This window comes from Nematolebias whitei, chromosome 2, assembly GCF_014905685.2.
Source record: "Nematolebias whitei isolate Nwh7 chromosome 2, NemWhi1, whole genome shotgun sequence".
Classification (NCBI taxonomy): domain Eukaryota; kingdom Metazoa; phylum Chordata; class Actinopteri; order Cyprinodontiformes; family Rivulidae; genus Nematolebias; species Nematolebias whitei.
Window position 1 is genome coordinate 32,418,869 of NC_056499.1, and position 18,144 is coordinate 32,437,012.

General features: G+C 39.4%; 1 protein-coding gene across 1 annotated transcript in view; it reads left to right on the forward strand.

The window, feature by feature from the left end:
• The window catches only part of si:ch211-186j3.6 (neural-cadherin), a 467,709-nt gene that overhangs the window by 205,551 nt on the left and 244,014 nt on the right, over window positions 1-18,144 (forward strand). The window contains exon 7 of the mRNA XM_037694242.1: window positions 703-845. Within this exon, the coding sequence (XP_037550170.1) occupies window positions 703-845 (143 nt within the window). The remainder of the gene's footprint in view (window positions 1-702; window positions 846-18,144) is intronic.

An 18,144-nucleotide genomic window follows, 5' to 3' on the forward strand; every position in this document is an offset into this window, starting at 1 on the left:
TCACATCATCAACATACACGTCTTTCCAGCTTTGTTTATGTAAATCATCTTTTAATTTGTCCATTGCTTTTTTTGATGTGTTTATTGTTTTTTCCTTAATTGTAATTTCTTTAGTAATGCATTGATCATTTTTATAAATCGTGAAAACTGGTAAATGATCACTCAAATCACTCGTTAAAATACCTCCCATCACATCCCCATATGTTACATTTGTGAAAATATCGATTATTGTAGCACTATGAGTTGTAATTCTCTCTCTCTCTATATATATATATATATATATATATGTATTAATAGTCCAAATTTTGGCAGGCCAATTAAAAAGCCCAACATGTCGTATATGGCCTGCAGGTCGGGGTTTGCCCATGCCTGGTCTAGGGGGATACAACTATCGGTATTGGTATTTGGTATCGGTATCAGTTACTGGTTATCGGCCAAATAAGTTTTAACATATTGGCATATTGGATATCGGCCAAAAATCCAATATTGTGCATCCCTGGTGTTAGTATTTTTCTTTTGCTCTATTTTAAGTGTCTTTGTTGAATGTCTTGAAATAGTTTTAAAAATAAACTTTTTTTTTTTTTTTTACCTGTTGTTGTTGTACAGGTATGCCAGTACATACAGCTTGCAGAAAAAGTATACCTAAATGAAGACAACTGAAAATCAGATGTTGACAGTTGCTCTTTGCATGTGTTTTACCAGATACCGAACCTTTGTTTCTGAAGATGCAGGCCCCAACACACTCGTTGCCACTGTGCTTGCAAAGGACCCTGATGGAGATGGGATCACATATAAAATTACCACAGGAAATGAAGAAGGCAATTTTGTCATTGACAGTCAAAAAGGTAAGATAAGATTAGAATTTTATACATCTGATAAGTATACTTATCAGCTGACTTTATTCAGATGTTGTGCTTTTAAAACTCTTGCATGCGTGGAAATTTAGGGCTAAAATTAGAATGCATAATTAATATGCTTAAAACATTTGTTTTCAAATGTGTTTTCAGTTTGTCTTCAGCATTTAATGGTCTCCAATTTTCAATAATAAGACTTCTGATAATTATACAGTTGTTTATGCTATTAGCCTGCCTAGAAAGGCCTCTGGAGACAATTTCTTAATTCATGTAAATTAGGTAATTTTAAATGATTCTAATACATTTTTTAAATTTATTTTCTCAGGTTAAAGATGCAACATACAAGTATTATTGACACCGTTAACATATAACAAATGGATTTAATTAACTGAGCAGATAAGGGCTCAAACAGAAAATGTATAACATTGTTACAGAATCAACATGACACATCTAAAGTTTTTTTTATTTTAATGTTGGCCTACATGCAACTTGGCTAAAGACCTCATCCAAAAGTGTACTTGAAGCGTGCAAATAGGAAAGAAGCTGTTATTTTTCTGCCATCGCTGTGGATCACAGGCTCGTTAAACTATCCAGTCAGCTCTCTTTTTAGTCACGTTTTTAGATCACACTGCTTACTTTGGAAAGTAATGAACTGCCCTACGTTAACTTTTTTGTCAGGTTCATTCTCATTATCTTCATTTTCTGAAAGCAACTGCAGTTCAATCAATTAACGAAGTAGCAGCATCCAACAAAGTTAAGTCAGGTCCTCTGGACTGTTTCTTTTTGTTGAAACATTTCGTCTTTCATCGTTTTAACTTTGCTGTTTTTTTTATTTTTTATTTTTACCTGGATTATTGAGTATGAACTTTGACTTAGTAGGAACATGTTTTGCTAGATTTTACTAACATCCATTCATTGTCTTTATCTGCTTCTTCTTTTCTGGTTTGTGGAGTCACTGGTGTCCATATCCAGTAGTCTCTGTGCGAGAGGTGGGCGACACTAGGATTGTGTGAAATAGCATAAAATTCATATCACGATATGTATTGTGAAGGGTGGCGATAACGATTTATATCACAATATGTTTTTAGTATAAAACTTGCAATAGGAATTAAAAAAGCATAGGGTGTCCTTTTGCCATCATATATTTTGAATTAAGAAAATTCCACTTCTAGGTCCAGAGAGTTTTAAAATAATAAACAAATCAATCAAATTCTTTCTTGTAGTGCAACACAGTGCAAAATATATCAAATGTAGTTTTAGCCATATGTTTTAAACAAAAGAATATGTTGTTAACTCTTTAACAGTTTCCAGTATTCTCACTTAAGAAATGAACAGCAACAGAGCAGCATTTTACACTAAAACACTTCACCCTCCAACCCTCTAGTCGGCGCCTCCTTCTGCTTTAATGGAGAGCTTACACAAAATGATTCTGTGGCTTTGACCAAAGGGTCTCGCAGTAAAATCACACAACACAACATTATTTTCACAGATCAGAGAGCAGGTTTCTCTAAAGCTGACCAACGCTTACTTTAACTTTCGACGGAAAAAAAAAAATACTTTTGACGGAACACAGCGTTTTGTGCATGCGTCAGAATACGGCATCACTTCGGCAAGCCGGGCGTAGTTAGCTTGTAGCTTCGCTACTTAGCCCTCGAAGAAAAGACATTAACACCACTTGCGCACAGTTTTCAACTAAAAAAAAGTAACAATTAAATCTGACAACTCTGATTTTACATCAGACACAGCATTACTGCAGTTAGCCGGTAGAAGTCGGATCTCTATCGTAGGCTAAATTTCTATTGTTTCTACTGTGTACCGTTTATATCGCACATTCCTAGTGGACACCCTGGACTGGTCTCCAGTCCGTCACAGGGACACCGGGAGACAAACAACCATTCACTCTCTCACTCACACCTAGGGGCAATTTAGAGTTACCAATCAGCCTAGCATGCATGTTTTTAGTCTGTGGGAGGAAACTGGAGTACCCAGAGAAAACCCACACATACATAGAGAGAACATTCAAAGTCCACTCTGAATGGCCCCTGGCCGGGATTCCATCCGGCAACCTTCTCGTTGAGAGACAACAGCTATACCGACTGAGCCATGATTTTTAATATATCGAACAAACTTTTGAGACGTTAATAAAAAAAAGTCTGACTTTGATAATGGAGTGAGGAAGTAGTGCTGTCCACATGGTGGAGTTGCCGAAATCCTTTGAAATGCAGTGCTCTCTGTTAAACCTCTGGTAAACAGTAGACATCACTACAGTGACAATTTTAACTCTGCACAACATGGATGCACAAGATGAAAATTTTACAGAAACACACTTTATTGTACAAAAATGTAACTGCACAGTTTCAACTTATTCCCTCACATCCACAATTTAATTCAAATCACAATTTGTAATTGTGGTATTCCAAGCAATACTATTGCTCTTTATGGATACCTCAATAAACCTTATGACAGCTATTATCTGACCTTGTTAACATTTTAGCATATTAATATTCTCTGCATCAATATTCTGTCTGTTTGAAGATTGGCTGTTCTACAAAGTCAAGATGTGAAAGACTAGAGATAAATCACAGACTGGTCGTCTTATAGTGCCGTTCATCTTTGTGGATTCATTGCGACCCCATGATTGAAAGGTTTCCCCCTCACTTTTATTTTTCTCTGATTTGCTACATCTCCCCTGCCATACGCTACATAGTGTTAACATGTCAAATCTCTCTAGTTTGTTAGCATTTCATACCAATTTGATAAGCCTTTACAGCATTTATGCTGTGATTTTTAATGTCCACAAATCTAATAGATTTTTATATTTCTTACATGGAGAATCTTTGTAAAGGATATCCAAATCCTCACACATTTTTTTCATGAAATTGTCATAGTATCAGCTAAAGTGTGGAAAGTGTTCCCCCTCTGTCTTTGTAACACAATGCCCTCTGTGGTTTATATTCTCACATGTCAACTTCCTCTGAGGCGGGAACAGCAGTGCCAGAAGCCACATGAAATAGGAAGCTGGGTTAATGGCACAGTGTGCATTTCTGTGTGGCTTTCATCTTTTCTGGTTGCAATTTCATAGCTGTTCGACCCATTTGTAGATTTCAGTCCTCTCTGAAACTGAATATCACATTATAGGGTAAAATGATGACTTTTACAAATTCAATTACTCAAACGTCAAGGCACAATTTTGTCTGTTCACAAGGACTGGCGTTCACTGTTAACCTGTAGGACCAGTCTTTTTATTCAGCATGGAAGACTTACAGGTGTAGACTGTAGACACACTGCCATTCATAAATGTCTCATCCTAAATTTTGTTTATATGACCAGATTTCAGCCTTTCATTAGTTTTAAATAATTGCCGTAGTATTTAAAATTTGCCTTTTCAGATCAAAATTTTGTTACAAAGGTAAACATAAAGGCAAACTTAATTACAGTATATACTAGGGGTGTAACGTACACGTGGGTGTATTGAACCGTTTCCGTACGGCACGTTTGGTTCAGTCCACGTGTGTACCATTTCGGTTATTTTTTCACTCATTAAATTTTATAAACAAGAGATTATACGCAGTGGAACTAAAGTTCCTACACATGTTTCAGCACGGCACTATTATCTTGCTGCATTAGCATTAGCTTCTCGTTGCGGTCTCCTGTTTGGGAACATTATGGCTTTCTTGTTAAAAGACGAGCGCAAATCCAACACTGTGTGTTGACGTTGGTTCACGGAGATTGGATCTGCAGCAGCAACACGTCTAACTTGTTAACACACTTGAAATGACATCATCCGAACGTGAATGTCTCTTCAAGGAAGAAAAGTAGCTTGCTGCAAAGACTAATAACAGCAGCATTTAAATAACCTTTATCAGCTAATTCAGATCAGTCCAAAGCAATAACACAAGCTGTAGGAGTTTTTAAAGCTCTGGATCTACGTCTGTATTCTGTTGATGCACCGGCTTTAAAGTTCTTGAGCCCCGCTACGACATCCCATCACGTCAACACTTCAGCCAAAAAGTTTTAGCAGCACTTTATGAAAAAGCTAAAATTGATATTATCAACAAGCCCTGGACCAGATTAAAGCCCTGCCCTGATGATGATGATGACCGAGAGATTTAACCACCTCATAACAACCATTCAAGAAGAGGTATTATTTTATTATAATTATCTAATTAACTTTTTTTATTATTATTTAAAATCATAATCTTATTAACTCTGTTTTTTTTTGTTTTTTTTACCTCTTTGTGTTTTATTTCCATTCTGGGACAGAAATAGCAGCAGAGTCTTCTTCCTCTTCAGGGATATCCACCAGAGATCACCTCCAGCTAAGAAGTCTGTGATGAGTGAACTCTGAACTTTTTCAGGGACCTGTCCCACCTGTGGGAGCAGGTCCAAGAGGTTGTGAGTAATGAGGCCAAATCCAGCCACACTGCAAAATTAGTCAAGCTCTACCCCTTTATTCCTGCCACATGTTGTTAGTGAGCGGTTTTCTCCACCACTGGAGAAATCCACTGCAACTAGATCTGAGCTTTTGACAGAAAATGTGGACAAGTTTGTTTGTTTTTTTTTTGGGCCAAAAACTTAAAACTTGATTAGTTAGATTTTAAACAGTCTGTTGCTTCTTATTGTTCTGGTTCTGACTGTTATTGTATTTATTAAGATTTTCATTATTGTTAGTATAGTATATTTATTGTAAAGAGTGCCATTTATTTAAAATCATCCAAATGGTTCTCTTTTATTTATTTTTATACAAACGTATTGCTTACTTGGCATATTTTCAAAATAAACGTTTTGTAAGTCTTTATTTTGGCCTTTTCTGTGCCGAAAATTAACCGAACCAAGCCTTCCTTGAAACTGAACCGAACAGAAATGTGATTTTTAGCGTACCGTTACATCCCTAACATACAGTGTACTGTATCTGAATGGGGTTTTTTTTCTCCGCTATTCATTCTTAAAAAAAAATAAAATAAATCAAGCTACCATTTTAGCTGTTTTAATTTTTTTCTCACCTTTTTTATCTGCTGAAGCTTATAACGTTTTCCTCACAGGTGTCTTGGTGGCCTCTCTCTCTCACTATTCACCTTCTTGCACGGTCACTCAGTTTGTGAGGACAGCCTGCTCTTGGTAATATTAAAAAACATGTTTTTTTTTCCCCCTGAAATAATCTTGCAATATCTTTAAATATGCTATGCCGCTTTATGTAGAAGGTAGTATTCAACTCCATGCACTAAAGGGGAAGCTGTTTTATATTGTAAAATAATAATTAAAATATAGGTTGTCCTCCAGCTTTTAGAACAAGCATATTTTTGTAAATGCATAGTTGCGCATTTTTTAACATATTTAGTCTTCATGCTCTAATATAATGTGTTGTAGCCATGGGTTTAGCAGTAAATCAAGTGACAATCATTGAGATTTTACTGATAGAGATGTGCAGACAGGCACAGCTCAGCTTGTCTACACTAAAATGTGTGAGCCAATGTGTGACACCATAATACTTGTAATATGATCCAATATCTTGTTTCAAAGCACCCAATATTTGGTCATTAAAAGTATTTTATGATTCTTATAATGGAAGGCAAGTGCATTGTATTTCACCCACCCTCTTCAGCCCATCTCATTCTTTCTGTGTTACTGATTAAAATCATTTATTGTCTCTTCTCCCCTTTTGCTTCTGCCTCCCCCTCTTCCTGCTCACCCTAAATGTCTGACAATCATTCAAGTGATTGTTTTCTTCTCTTCTGGCAGGAACAGCTTTGCTGGCCTCCCTCTCCACGTTAATTTGCCTGTAACTCACCCCAGAATACAGTGTGTGTCTCTGAGATTTAAGGCACCCATTAAAATCTGAGCAGGCCAGTCGATTTGACGATCACACTCTTCCTATTAAAACCCATAAATACACAAACAGACTTTGTTAGATCAAAGGAAGTATTTACTGACGAGAAATGCAGTTTTTTTTTATACATACATACATACATACATACATACATACATACATACATACATACGTGTGTGTGTGTATATATATATATATATAATACATATGTATATATATATATATATATATATATATATATACATATGCATATATACTACATATATGTACATGTATATATAATACATGTGTATGTATGTATGTGTGTGTGTATATATATATATATATATATATATATATATATATATATATATATATATAAGGGGTGGGCGATATGGCTCAAATATAATATTGTGATATTTCAGAGCATTCTGACGATAACGATAAATTTCACGATATAAAAATCCCCCCAGAAATCATAGTTATTTATTTGACAAAATTAACATGTTGTTTTGCAGTATTACATAAAATAAAAAAAGGGGTAATTTTACTGAAATTTCTTTATTTAGTAAAGTATTCAGTCTCCAAGTATAAAAATAAAAAAGATCCTTATGTTATTTAGATTGAAAAAGTCTGCACAAATAGATCAATAAATCCACCACAAAAACTAAAGTGCAGGGGAAGTTTCCCAAAATGACTAAATAAAATAAAGTTTAAGATCTGTTGAGTATAAATGTAACAAAATATGTGTTGCCATTAAATGAGCTATAACTTCCAGAACTTGTAACAAGGTGATCAGCTGCCCCTGAAGTTTGTGGTGTTTCAGTTCTTCTGTTCCTGCAGGAATGATTCATTTCTCTGATGCTCTCTTTCATCACTTGACTTTGTTCTTGGTCCATGGACTGTGGATCTCAAGAGACAGTTAAGCTGCGCATGTTTGTACCGGCAGTTTAGAGCGGGGGAGACGCAGCCCGCACCGGCGGCTCAGAGCGGAGTGGGGAGGAAAAAAAAAGACGAGTGGCAGCTTAGAGTGGGGAGGGGGAGATACATTTGAGTTGTCTATACCTACAGTTTAGAACTGGATGGAGAGACAGTTGAGCCGTGCATTGTTTGTTTTTAGCTAGCTAGTATTGCACGCAGCTAATTAGTGTTACACCAGTACCGACAGGTGGAGGGGGGATGCGCAGTTCGATTTGGTCGTTGGGCACGCTCGGTTCTGTTAACAGGGCGGGGCACCCTGACATATTATGTCATGAAATTAGCATATCATATCATTTTTTTGCCCGAGCAAGCTTTTTTTTTTACTGGTATTATCGTGAACGATATGATATGAAATTTGGACCCGATCATGCTGCTTGCCTTTATGATGGCTTGGTTTGTGTCTCGTGTACCCAGACTCAAATTCTTTGGGCTGAATGGATCAGATCTTGGGGATTTTACTCAGTCAGTCACGTTCCATCGGTGTGGCCATGTTATTTTGGACATTTCGGAATCGAATTGACCAAAACAGACTCAAGGTAGATGTCATTAAGTTCTGCCTGTCCCCAAAACAACTGTGTGCTTATCTAAGTTTTCGACTTCTGGTTAGATGGCACCTGTGTACATGGCTTGCAATCCACCATTGCTGATGGTGTTTGTATTTTTGGTGTTTTTTTCATTTCTCGTCTGTGACATCAACTCTCTGCTGGTGTACGAACGTAAACATCTTTTGGATCTTCGACTTTGTGGCACCAATGGCGCTTATTTTGATCAATATGAGTGTAACTCTGGACCCGTCCCCCCGCTGCTGTGCTGGCAGACGTTCCTGCTTACCTGCAGCGAGCCGCGCTCCTGCCTCCCTGGAGACGTCGCTCCAGACGCCGTGGAAAATGCGCTGGCCGGCGAAACTTAAAGCCCTGCTTGCTGCCTCTGAAACATCCTCTCCAGCTGATGGTAAGTGTTTCCACCTCAGATCCTGGCGCTGTGCAGATCCTGTGGCGCGCTGTCTTGTCCCGCTGTCGGGGTCCCATCATCACATTGGACCCGTGCACGGCTGGGTTTCCTGCGGGAGGCGTTAGTCTAACTCTGCAAATCTGAGGCCGCTGGACTGGACACTGCAATCATCTCCTCCTGTGGTGGATTCTACAAGGATGGCCCTGATAAATGCCAGATCGCTGGCTAATAAAACTTTTATTCTGAACGACTTTTTTTGCTGCAATCGACTGGACATTCTTTTCATCACTGAGACTTGGATCTGCCCTGGTGAGTTCAGTGTTTTTCTGGAATTACTGCCTCCGGATGGTTCTTTTTTCAATGCTCCAAGGACAATTGGTCGTGGTGGAGGATTATTGGCTGTTTTTAAGAAACATTTGCAGTGCAGACAGCTCCATGGTTCAGCTAATTACTCGAGTTTTGAACTGCTCTGTTGTGAGTTGGGCCGCTCCAACCCAGTTCTGTGTGCTATTTTTTACAGACCCCCCGGATACCATAAACAGTTTTTAAACAAACTATCTGACTTTCTAACTGGTGTTCTGCTCCAATATGATCGGGTTTTGATTTTAATATCCACGTCTGCTGCCCTGATAAACCATTAGTTCAGGACTTTCTAGACCTCATCCAGTCCTTTAACTTTGTTCAGAGTGTTGTTGGTCCGACTCACCAGCAGGGCCACACTCTTGACTTAGTTTTAACACATGGCTTGTCTGTTTCTGATTTAGAAATTGGTGACACTGTTTGTTCCAACCACAAACCGGTTTTATTCAACACCTCTTTGATTTGTGAACCTGCACCTCCCCCCACACCCAAGACCTGTAGGATTTTTAACCCTTCCACCACCACACTCTTCTCTTCCATCTTTGCTAGTAATTCTGTTTCAGACTCTGAACTCTCTGTGGGTCTTACTACAAAGGAGTTGCTTTCTCAGCATCAGGAGGCGTGTGTACAGATCCTGGACTCAGTTGCCCCGTTAAAGCTCAGGAATCGAAAACGCACGCCTCACCCTTGGGCAAATGAGACTACATGAGAGGCAAGACGCTTGTGCAGAAGAGCTGAACATCGATGGAAAAAAGATAAACTCCAGATTTCCTTTGATGTGTTAAAAATCATGTTGGAAAGCCTATCAGACCACTGTTAAACAGGAGAAAAACAAATATTTCTCAAAAATTATCAACACAAACTGTCACAACCCCCGCGTTCTTTTCAACACCATTAACACCATTCTAAAAGTTCCTCAGTCTGCCACCATTGAGGCCTCTGTCGACACCTGTAATAAGTTTGTCAGGCATTTTGTTGAAAAGGTTGAGTCGATTAGGTCATCAATTCCACACTCCACAGCCGACCCTTCAGTTCTTGTCCCCTGCTCAGCAGTCTTCAGTCACTTTGACCCCATCTCACTCTCATTTTTAAATGAGGTCATTGGTCACATGAAACCCTCAGGCTCCCCTGCTGATCCCATCCCTGCTGCATCTTTTAAACAGGTTCTACCATCAACTGGACCCTCTGTTATTGCCATTATTAACAGCAGTTTGGCTACAGGTGTGGTTCCTGATGTTTTAAAACATGCAGTGGTAACTCCATTAATTAAAAAACCCAAACTTGACCCTGCAGCTTGTTCAAACTTCAGGCCAATCTCAAAACTTCCATTTCTTTCTAAAATCTTGGAGACAATAGTTTTTAGTCAACTAACCAAGTTTTTGAATGTAAATGGAATTTTTGAGATTTTTCAGTCAGGATTTAAACAACTGCACAGCACCGAGACAGCTTTAGTAAGGGTCTGTAATGACATTCTGCTAGCGAATGACTCTGGTCAGTCTGTGATCCTGGTACTCCTCGACCTTACCGCTGCATTTGACACTGTTGATCACAGCATCCTTATGTCTCGGCTAGAACACTGGGTTGGGATTACAGGGGTGGCGCTAGAATGGTTCCGTTCGTATCTGGGTGACAGGAGTTTCTGTGTTAACTTTGACTTCTGGGTCCCAGAAGGCTCCATTCTTGGACCCCTTTTGTTCTCATTGTATCTGCTCCCCTTGGGGTCAATCCTGAGGAAACATGGTATTTCGTTTCACTGTTATGCCTATGATTCTCAGATTTATCTGCCTTTAAAACCAAACAGTTCCTGCTCCATCCACCCTTTGTTAAAATGTCTTGATGACATCAAGACTTGGATGGCTGCAAGCTTCTTGAGTTTTAATGATCAGAAGACTGAGGTCATTGTGTTTAACCCAAGCTCTACCACTGTCACTGATCCTGTAAACCTGCACTCCCTTCAGCCACATCTAAAGCAGTCTGTTACCAATCTTGGGGTAGTGTTAGACTCGGACTTTAAGTTTAATAAACAGATCAACTCTGTTCTACAAAAAAGCTTCTTTCAGCTAAGGCAAATAGCAAAGCTTAAGTCCGTTCTGTCCAGATCCGAACTTGAAAAACTAGTCCATGCATTTATTACAACCCGGCTGGACTACTGTAACTCACTTTATGTTGGGATTACTCAGGCTTCACTTTCACGTCTCCAGCTCGTACAAAATGCTGCAGCTCGGCTACTATCAGGAACTCACAGGTTTGAGCACATTACTCCGGTTCTGTCCTCCCTTCACTGGCTTCCTGTGCATGTCAGAGTTGATTTTAAAATTCTCCTGCTGACATTCAAGTGCATTAATGGCCTTGCACCATCATACCTCTCCGACCCTCTTCATCCTTATAATCCTTCTCGGGCTTTGAGATCATCAGACCAGCTGCTTTTGGTCGTACCAAAAATCAGGCTGAAGCTCAGAGGAGATCGAGCATTTTCAGTCGTGGGTCCTAAACTTTGGAACAATCTGCCCATCAACATTCGACAGGCCACCTCAGTCGCTGCTTTTAAATCTTTCCTAAAAACTCACCTATAGTCATTGACATTTAACACAGGGTGATCGGCTTTAGATCTAGTTTTTCATTGATGCTGATTCTGTTTATGCTTTTGTTATTGTTCCTATTTAACACAAGGTCATCAGATCTGATTTAGTATTTCATTGTTTCTGACTGAGTTTATGCTTTTGCTATTATGTCTTTGATTTTTGACACAACGTGATCTGATTTAGTATTTCATTGTTTCTAATTATGTTTTCGGTTTTATATTTTTATTCCATGTGCTGCACATATACCTTGCTGCTTTTCATTTGATGTTGTGATATTTTTGTTAAGCACTTTGGTAACAGTTTCTGTTTTAAATGTGCTTTATAAATAAATCTGACTTGACTTGACTAAGTTGGCTCCCCTTGGCTGGCCTTGAAGGTCACCTTATCTTAATTCGCCTGGAGAAAATGTGATCTGACACTCAACACCCCCTCCCTGAGGAATTTCCAACTGATAACCAGATGAACCAGCTGAATAAACTTTGTGTCATCATTTCAGGACTCTTGGATTCTCATAGAGGTTATTCTTGGCCATTCCTCGACACACCTCGAGAATGTTTATGGATCTCACCGGAGGACATTGACTGATTACAGTGGCCTTGAGAGCATCTATAAGCGTTGTTGACCACTCTCGTCTCCGATTGCAGAATGTCAACGTAAATATGTGCTTGTTTGTGCGAGGTGTTTTTTAATATTAGAGGGTTTTTTTCTCGGACAAGAAAAAAGTCTGATAGGAATTTTTTTTTGCCTCCAACTCCTACATGTGTCCAGTTAACCACAGTTTTTTGTCTGTCCAAACAGGTCTCACTTGTAAATGAGTCTTCGAGGCTCTATGTGATTTATCTGTTTAAATAAAGGTTGAATGAATGAAAATATATATATATGTATGTATGTATGTATTGTATATATGTATGTATGTATGTATGTATATATACAGGTCCTTCTAAAAAAATAGCATATTGTGATAAAGGTCATTATTTTCCATAATGTAATGATACAAATGAAACTTTCATATATTTCAGATTCATTGCACACCAACTGAAATATTTCAGGTCTTTAATTGTTTTAATACTGATGATTATGGCATACAGCTCATGAAAACCCAAAATGCCTGTCCCAAAAAATTAGCATATCATGAAAAGGTTCTCTAAACAAGCTATTAACCTAACCATCTGAATCAACGACGTAACTCTAAACACCTGCAAAAGATTCCTGAGGCTTTTAAAAACTCCCAGCCTTGTTCATTACTCAACACCGCAATCATGGGTAGGACTGCCGACCTGACTGCTGTCCAGAAGGCCATCATTGACACCCTCAAGCAAGAGGGTAAGACACAGAAAGAAATTGCTGAACAAATAGGCTGTTCCCAGAGTGCTGTATCAAGGCACCTCAGTGGGAAGTCTGTGGGAAGGGAAAAGTTTGGCAGAAAACGCTGCACAATGAGAAGAGGTGACTGGACCCTGAGGAGGATTGTGGAGAAGGGTCAATTCCAGACCTTGGGGGACCTGCAGAAGCAGTGGACTGAATCTGGAGTAGAAACATCCAGAGCCACTGTGCACAGGCGTGTGCAGGAAATGGGCTACAGGTGCCGCATTCCCCAGGTCAAGCCACTCTTGAACAAGAGACTGCGTCAGAAGCATCTCTCCTGGGACTGCTGCTGAGTGGTCCAAAGTTATGTTCTCTGATTACAGTAAATTTTGCATTTCCTTTGGAAATCAAGGTCCCAGAGTCTGGAGGAAGAGAGGAGACACCAAATTCACATTGCTTGAGGTCCAGTGTCAAGTTTCCACAGTCACTGGGGTGCCATGTCAGCTGCTGGTGTTGGTCCACTGTGTTTTATCAAGTGCAGGCTCAATGCAGCTAGCTATCAGGAGATTTTGGAGCACTTCATGCGTTCATCTGCTGAAAAGCTTTATGGAGATGAAGATTTCATTTTTCAGCACGACCTGGCACCTGCTCACAGTGCCAAAACCACTGGTAAGTGGTTTACTGACCATGGTATTACTGTGCTCAATTGGCCTGCCAACTTTCCTGACCTGAACCCCATAGAGAACCTGTGGGATATTGTGAAGAGAAAGTTGAGAGACACAAGACCCAACACTCTGGATGAGCTTAAGGCCGCTATCGAAGCATCCTGGGCCTCCATAACACCTCAGCAGTGCCACAGGCTGATTGCCTCCATGCCACACCGCATTGAAGCAGTCGTTCATGCAAAAGGATTCCCGACCAAGTATTGAGTGCATAACTGAACATGATTATTTGAAGGTTGGCATTTTTTGTATTAAAAACACTTGTCTTTCATTGGTGGGATGAAATATACAAATTTTTTGGGACAGGCATTTTGGGTTTTCATGAGCTGTATGCCATAATCATCAGTATTAAAACAATTAAAGACCTGAAATATTATAAATATATATTTATATTTTAATATATATAAAAATATCCCTGAGGTCAGCGGACCAGTTGCTCCTCACAGTTCCAGGAACTCGTCTTAAGCGCAGAGGTGACAGGGCCTTCTCTGTAGCAGGACCAAGACTCTGGAAAGAGTTACCTCTACTTGTCAGACAGGCCCCCTCCCTCTCGGTTTTCAAGTCATGTTTAAAAACTCACTACTATTCAATAGCTTTCAACACAAGAAGATCTGTGTTTTGATCCTGTATGCTCTACACTAGTTTGTCGTCATTATCTGCATCGTTTTTTGTCTATATTCTGATTTACCTCATTTTGTATTTTGCTTTGTGTGTTACCTGTTGTTTTGTCAGTACAGCACTTTGGTTGGCCTTGTTGCTGTTTTAAGTGCTTTATAAATAAAGTGGTATGGTATGGTATGGTATACATATATGTATACAAACCGGATTCCAAAAAAGTTGGGACACTAAACAAATTGTGAATAAAAACTGAATGCAATGATGTGGAGATGACAAATGTCAATATTTTATTCCTAATATAACATAGATGAGAGATCAAAAGTTTAATCTGAGTAAATGTAACATTTTAAAGGAAAAATATGTTTATTCAAAATTTCACAGTGTCAACAAATCCCTAAAAAGTTGGGACAAGTAGCGATAAGTGGCTGGAAAAAGGAAATTGAGCTTATAACGAACAGCTGGAAGACCAATTAACACTAATTAGATCAATTGACAACATGATTGGGTATAAATAGAGCTTCTCAGAGTATCAGTGTCTCTCAGAAGCCAAGATGGTAAGAGGATCACCAATTCCACCATTGTTGCGCAGAAAGATAGCGCAGCAATGCCAGAAATGGTGTTACCCAGCGTAAAATAGCAAAGACTTTTAAGTTATCATCATCAACCGTGCATAACATCATCAAAAGATTCAGTGAATCTGGAACAATCGCTGTGCATAAGGGTCAAGGCCGTAAAACTCTACTGGATGCTCGTGATCGTCCGGCCCTTAAACGTCACTGCACCTCAAACAGGAATGTCACTGTCAAGGAAATAACAGAATGGGCTCAGGAATACTTCCAGAAAGCATTGTCATTGAACACAATCCACCGTTCCATCTGCTGTTGCCAGCTGAAACTCTACAGTGCAAAGAGGAAGCCATTTCTAAGCAAGCTCCACAAGCTCAGACGTTTGCACTGGGCCAGGGGTCATTTAAAATGGAGTGTGGTAAAATGGAAGACTGTTCTGTGGTCAGATGAGTCACAATTTGAAGTTCTTTATGGAACACTGGGACGCCATGTCATCAGGACCAGAGAGGACAAGGATAGCCCAAGTTGTTATCAACGGTCCGTTCAGAAACCTGCATCACTGATGGTATGGGGTTGCCTTAGTGCTTGTGGCATGGGCAGCTTGCATGTCTGGAAAGGCACCATTAATGCAGAGAACTATGTTCAGGTTCTAGAACAGCATATGCTCCCATCTAGACGTCATCTCTTTCAGGGAAGACCCTGCATTTTTCAACACAATAATGCCAGACCACATTTTGCAGCAATCACAACATCATGGCTACGTAGGAGAAGGATCCAGGTACTGAAATGGTCAGCCTGCAGTCCAGATCTTTCACCTATAGAGAACATTTGGCGCATCATAAAGAGGAAGGTGCGACAAAGAAGGCCCAAGACGATTGAACAGTTAGAGGCCTGTATTAGACATGAATGGGAGAGCATTCCTATTTCTAAACTTGAGAAACTGGTCTCCTCTGTCCCCAGACATCTGTTGAGTGTTGTAAGAAGAAGGGAGGATGCCACACAGTGGTAAATATGGATTTTTCCCAACTTTTTGGGGATTTGTTGACGCCATGAAATTTGGAAACAATATATTTTTCCCTTAACATGATACATTCTCTCAGTTTAAACTTTTGATCTGTGATTTGTGTTCTATTCTGAATAAAATATTAGATGTTGGCACCTGCACATCATTGCATTCAGTTTTTATTCACAATTTGTTTAGTGTCCCAACTTTTTTGGAATCCAGTTTGTATATAATATATATGTATGTATTATATATATATAAATACAGACGCATATATGAAAGGTTTTGCGTATATTTATTGACACTTATGTATGCCATATCTATACTTGTCCTTTTATTTTAACATTTTTTTTATTTTAATAAACATGGTTATATATTCTTAATAATAATAATAATATTGTCATCATTGTATGTTCCCATACAATGGCAAAATTGGCTCTCTGCCTTTAACCCATCTTCCACTAGGTGGAGCAGTGGGCAGCTATAGAAAGCGCCCAGGGAGCAACTGGGAATAAGATGTTCTGCTCAGAGACACTACGAGATGCACAATGACCGGGGATTGAACCCAAGACCTTCTGGTCCCCGGTTAGCTGCCCTGCCCCTACACCATCTCGGCTCCCATACTGCCTGAGGAAGGAAGCTGTGGTACATTCTGATTGTTAAATCATCTTCTAAATTCTAGTATGATAGCACTAATGGCTTTAGTCTTTTAGCTTTTTTTGAAAATGGTCTCCAAGGAGAGGAATGAAAGCCAAATTTCTCTCTCGGCATACAAATGCTAACAGAAAGAAGAGTATTCATTGTCCCTTTTCGTTAACCCTATAACCTTTTTTGCATCACACCCATTCCTTGCTTCCTTCTAATTTTTCCTTCCTCCTGGCTGCTTTCAAATTAAGTAACAGCTGTCCACTGACCCATGAGATGACATCCTTTTCATTTCTAATAGGTGATAATTTGTTCTAGTCTTGTTAGCATGAAAATATACCACCTCCTCTCCACCCTAGCTTAAACACAGACAAACAGTGTCATTTTCACAAGCGTTATTGAAGAATTGCATAGCTATATACATAATTAAAAACTGCTTTCTTGCTTGCTAAAATGTTAACCAGCATAGGGAAAAAAAGTTCATTAACATATAAATTCTTACCTTACACAATGTGTATGCATATAGACCCACATACAGACCAAATAATACAGGCTAGGCTCACAACCACATCAAACTTTAACACATACAAAAAGGACCTACATATTTTAGATTAGAACAGATGCATGATGGATGCTTTGTTCTCGAAATTTCCTGAAACCTTTTCCATGTCATATTTTCAACCACTTACTCAGCATGTGTTGCTCTCAACTAAGCCTTTAAGGCCCTATTAAATGGTTATGCCCATGTGAGCCAAAATAAAGCAGTGATCAGACTACGGGGCCCCTCCGGTCCTCCCCATGTACTGTATGTAACATAGTGATCACGCCATAACTTCTCCCTGTGGCTTCCTGCTGCCTTTACTGAACTGGTCACATTCATCTGGCCTTTTGTCTCAAATCATTAGGCATGAGTGCACTCAGCTCCAGTGTTAGATCAGTGTGAGTGCAGAGGAAATACACTGTTAATGCAACTTTTTTATGCTTTATTCAAAATTTGTGATGTCTTGGATTAAAGTCTAGAATTTCTAAGGGAGTGGTGGCACAGTAGTTAGAGAAGGTGGGCCTGTTATCGGAAGACCACTGGGTCAACTCCCGGTACCAAAAACATCTAAATGTGGGCGGGATAGTTGAAGCACCCACAACTGCCTCCACCATCATTTGCCCCACTTTGGGCCCTTGAGCAAGGCCCTTAACACTCCCCCGATCGCCCTAGATAGCAGCTGTCTGCTCCACACAGAGGGCTGTGGTAGCTTGGTGGTATGTGGTTTCATCAGGAAGGGCATCCGGCGTAAAAATAACTGCCAAGTCTTCGTGTGACTTAGTTCGCTGTGGCGACCCCTAAAAAGGGAGAAGCCAAAAAAATGTTTTTAAATAAAATAAATTAGAGTTCTTGCTAATAGTAATCCAAATTAACTTTTGCCTCTCTAATTTTCATATCACTGCTGCAGTTCTTAATACCGAACTTTGTACACTTTTTTTTTTGTAGCTGTTTTTTTTCCTGGGATCTGCTGGAGTCACTATCCTTATTTGAGTGTTATGGCTCTGAGTGCTACAATGTACACTCTCCCCACTGAGGTTTTGATAAAGTTCAAGTCATTAACATATACTGTATGCAGTGCCAGTCATCAGCTACTGTATTGTGAAATTCTTTATCAAAAGGGCTCGTGAAACGGTCGGCACAGATATTCAGACGATGGAAAAAATGACAGAAGCTGTTACTGCTAGGATAAATTAGTGTCCTTTATTATCCT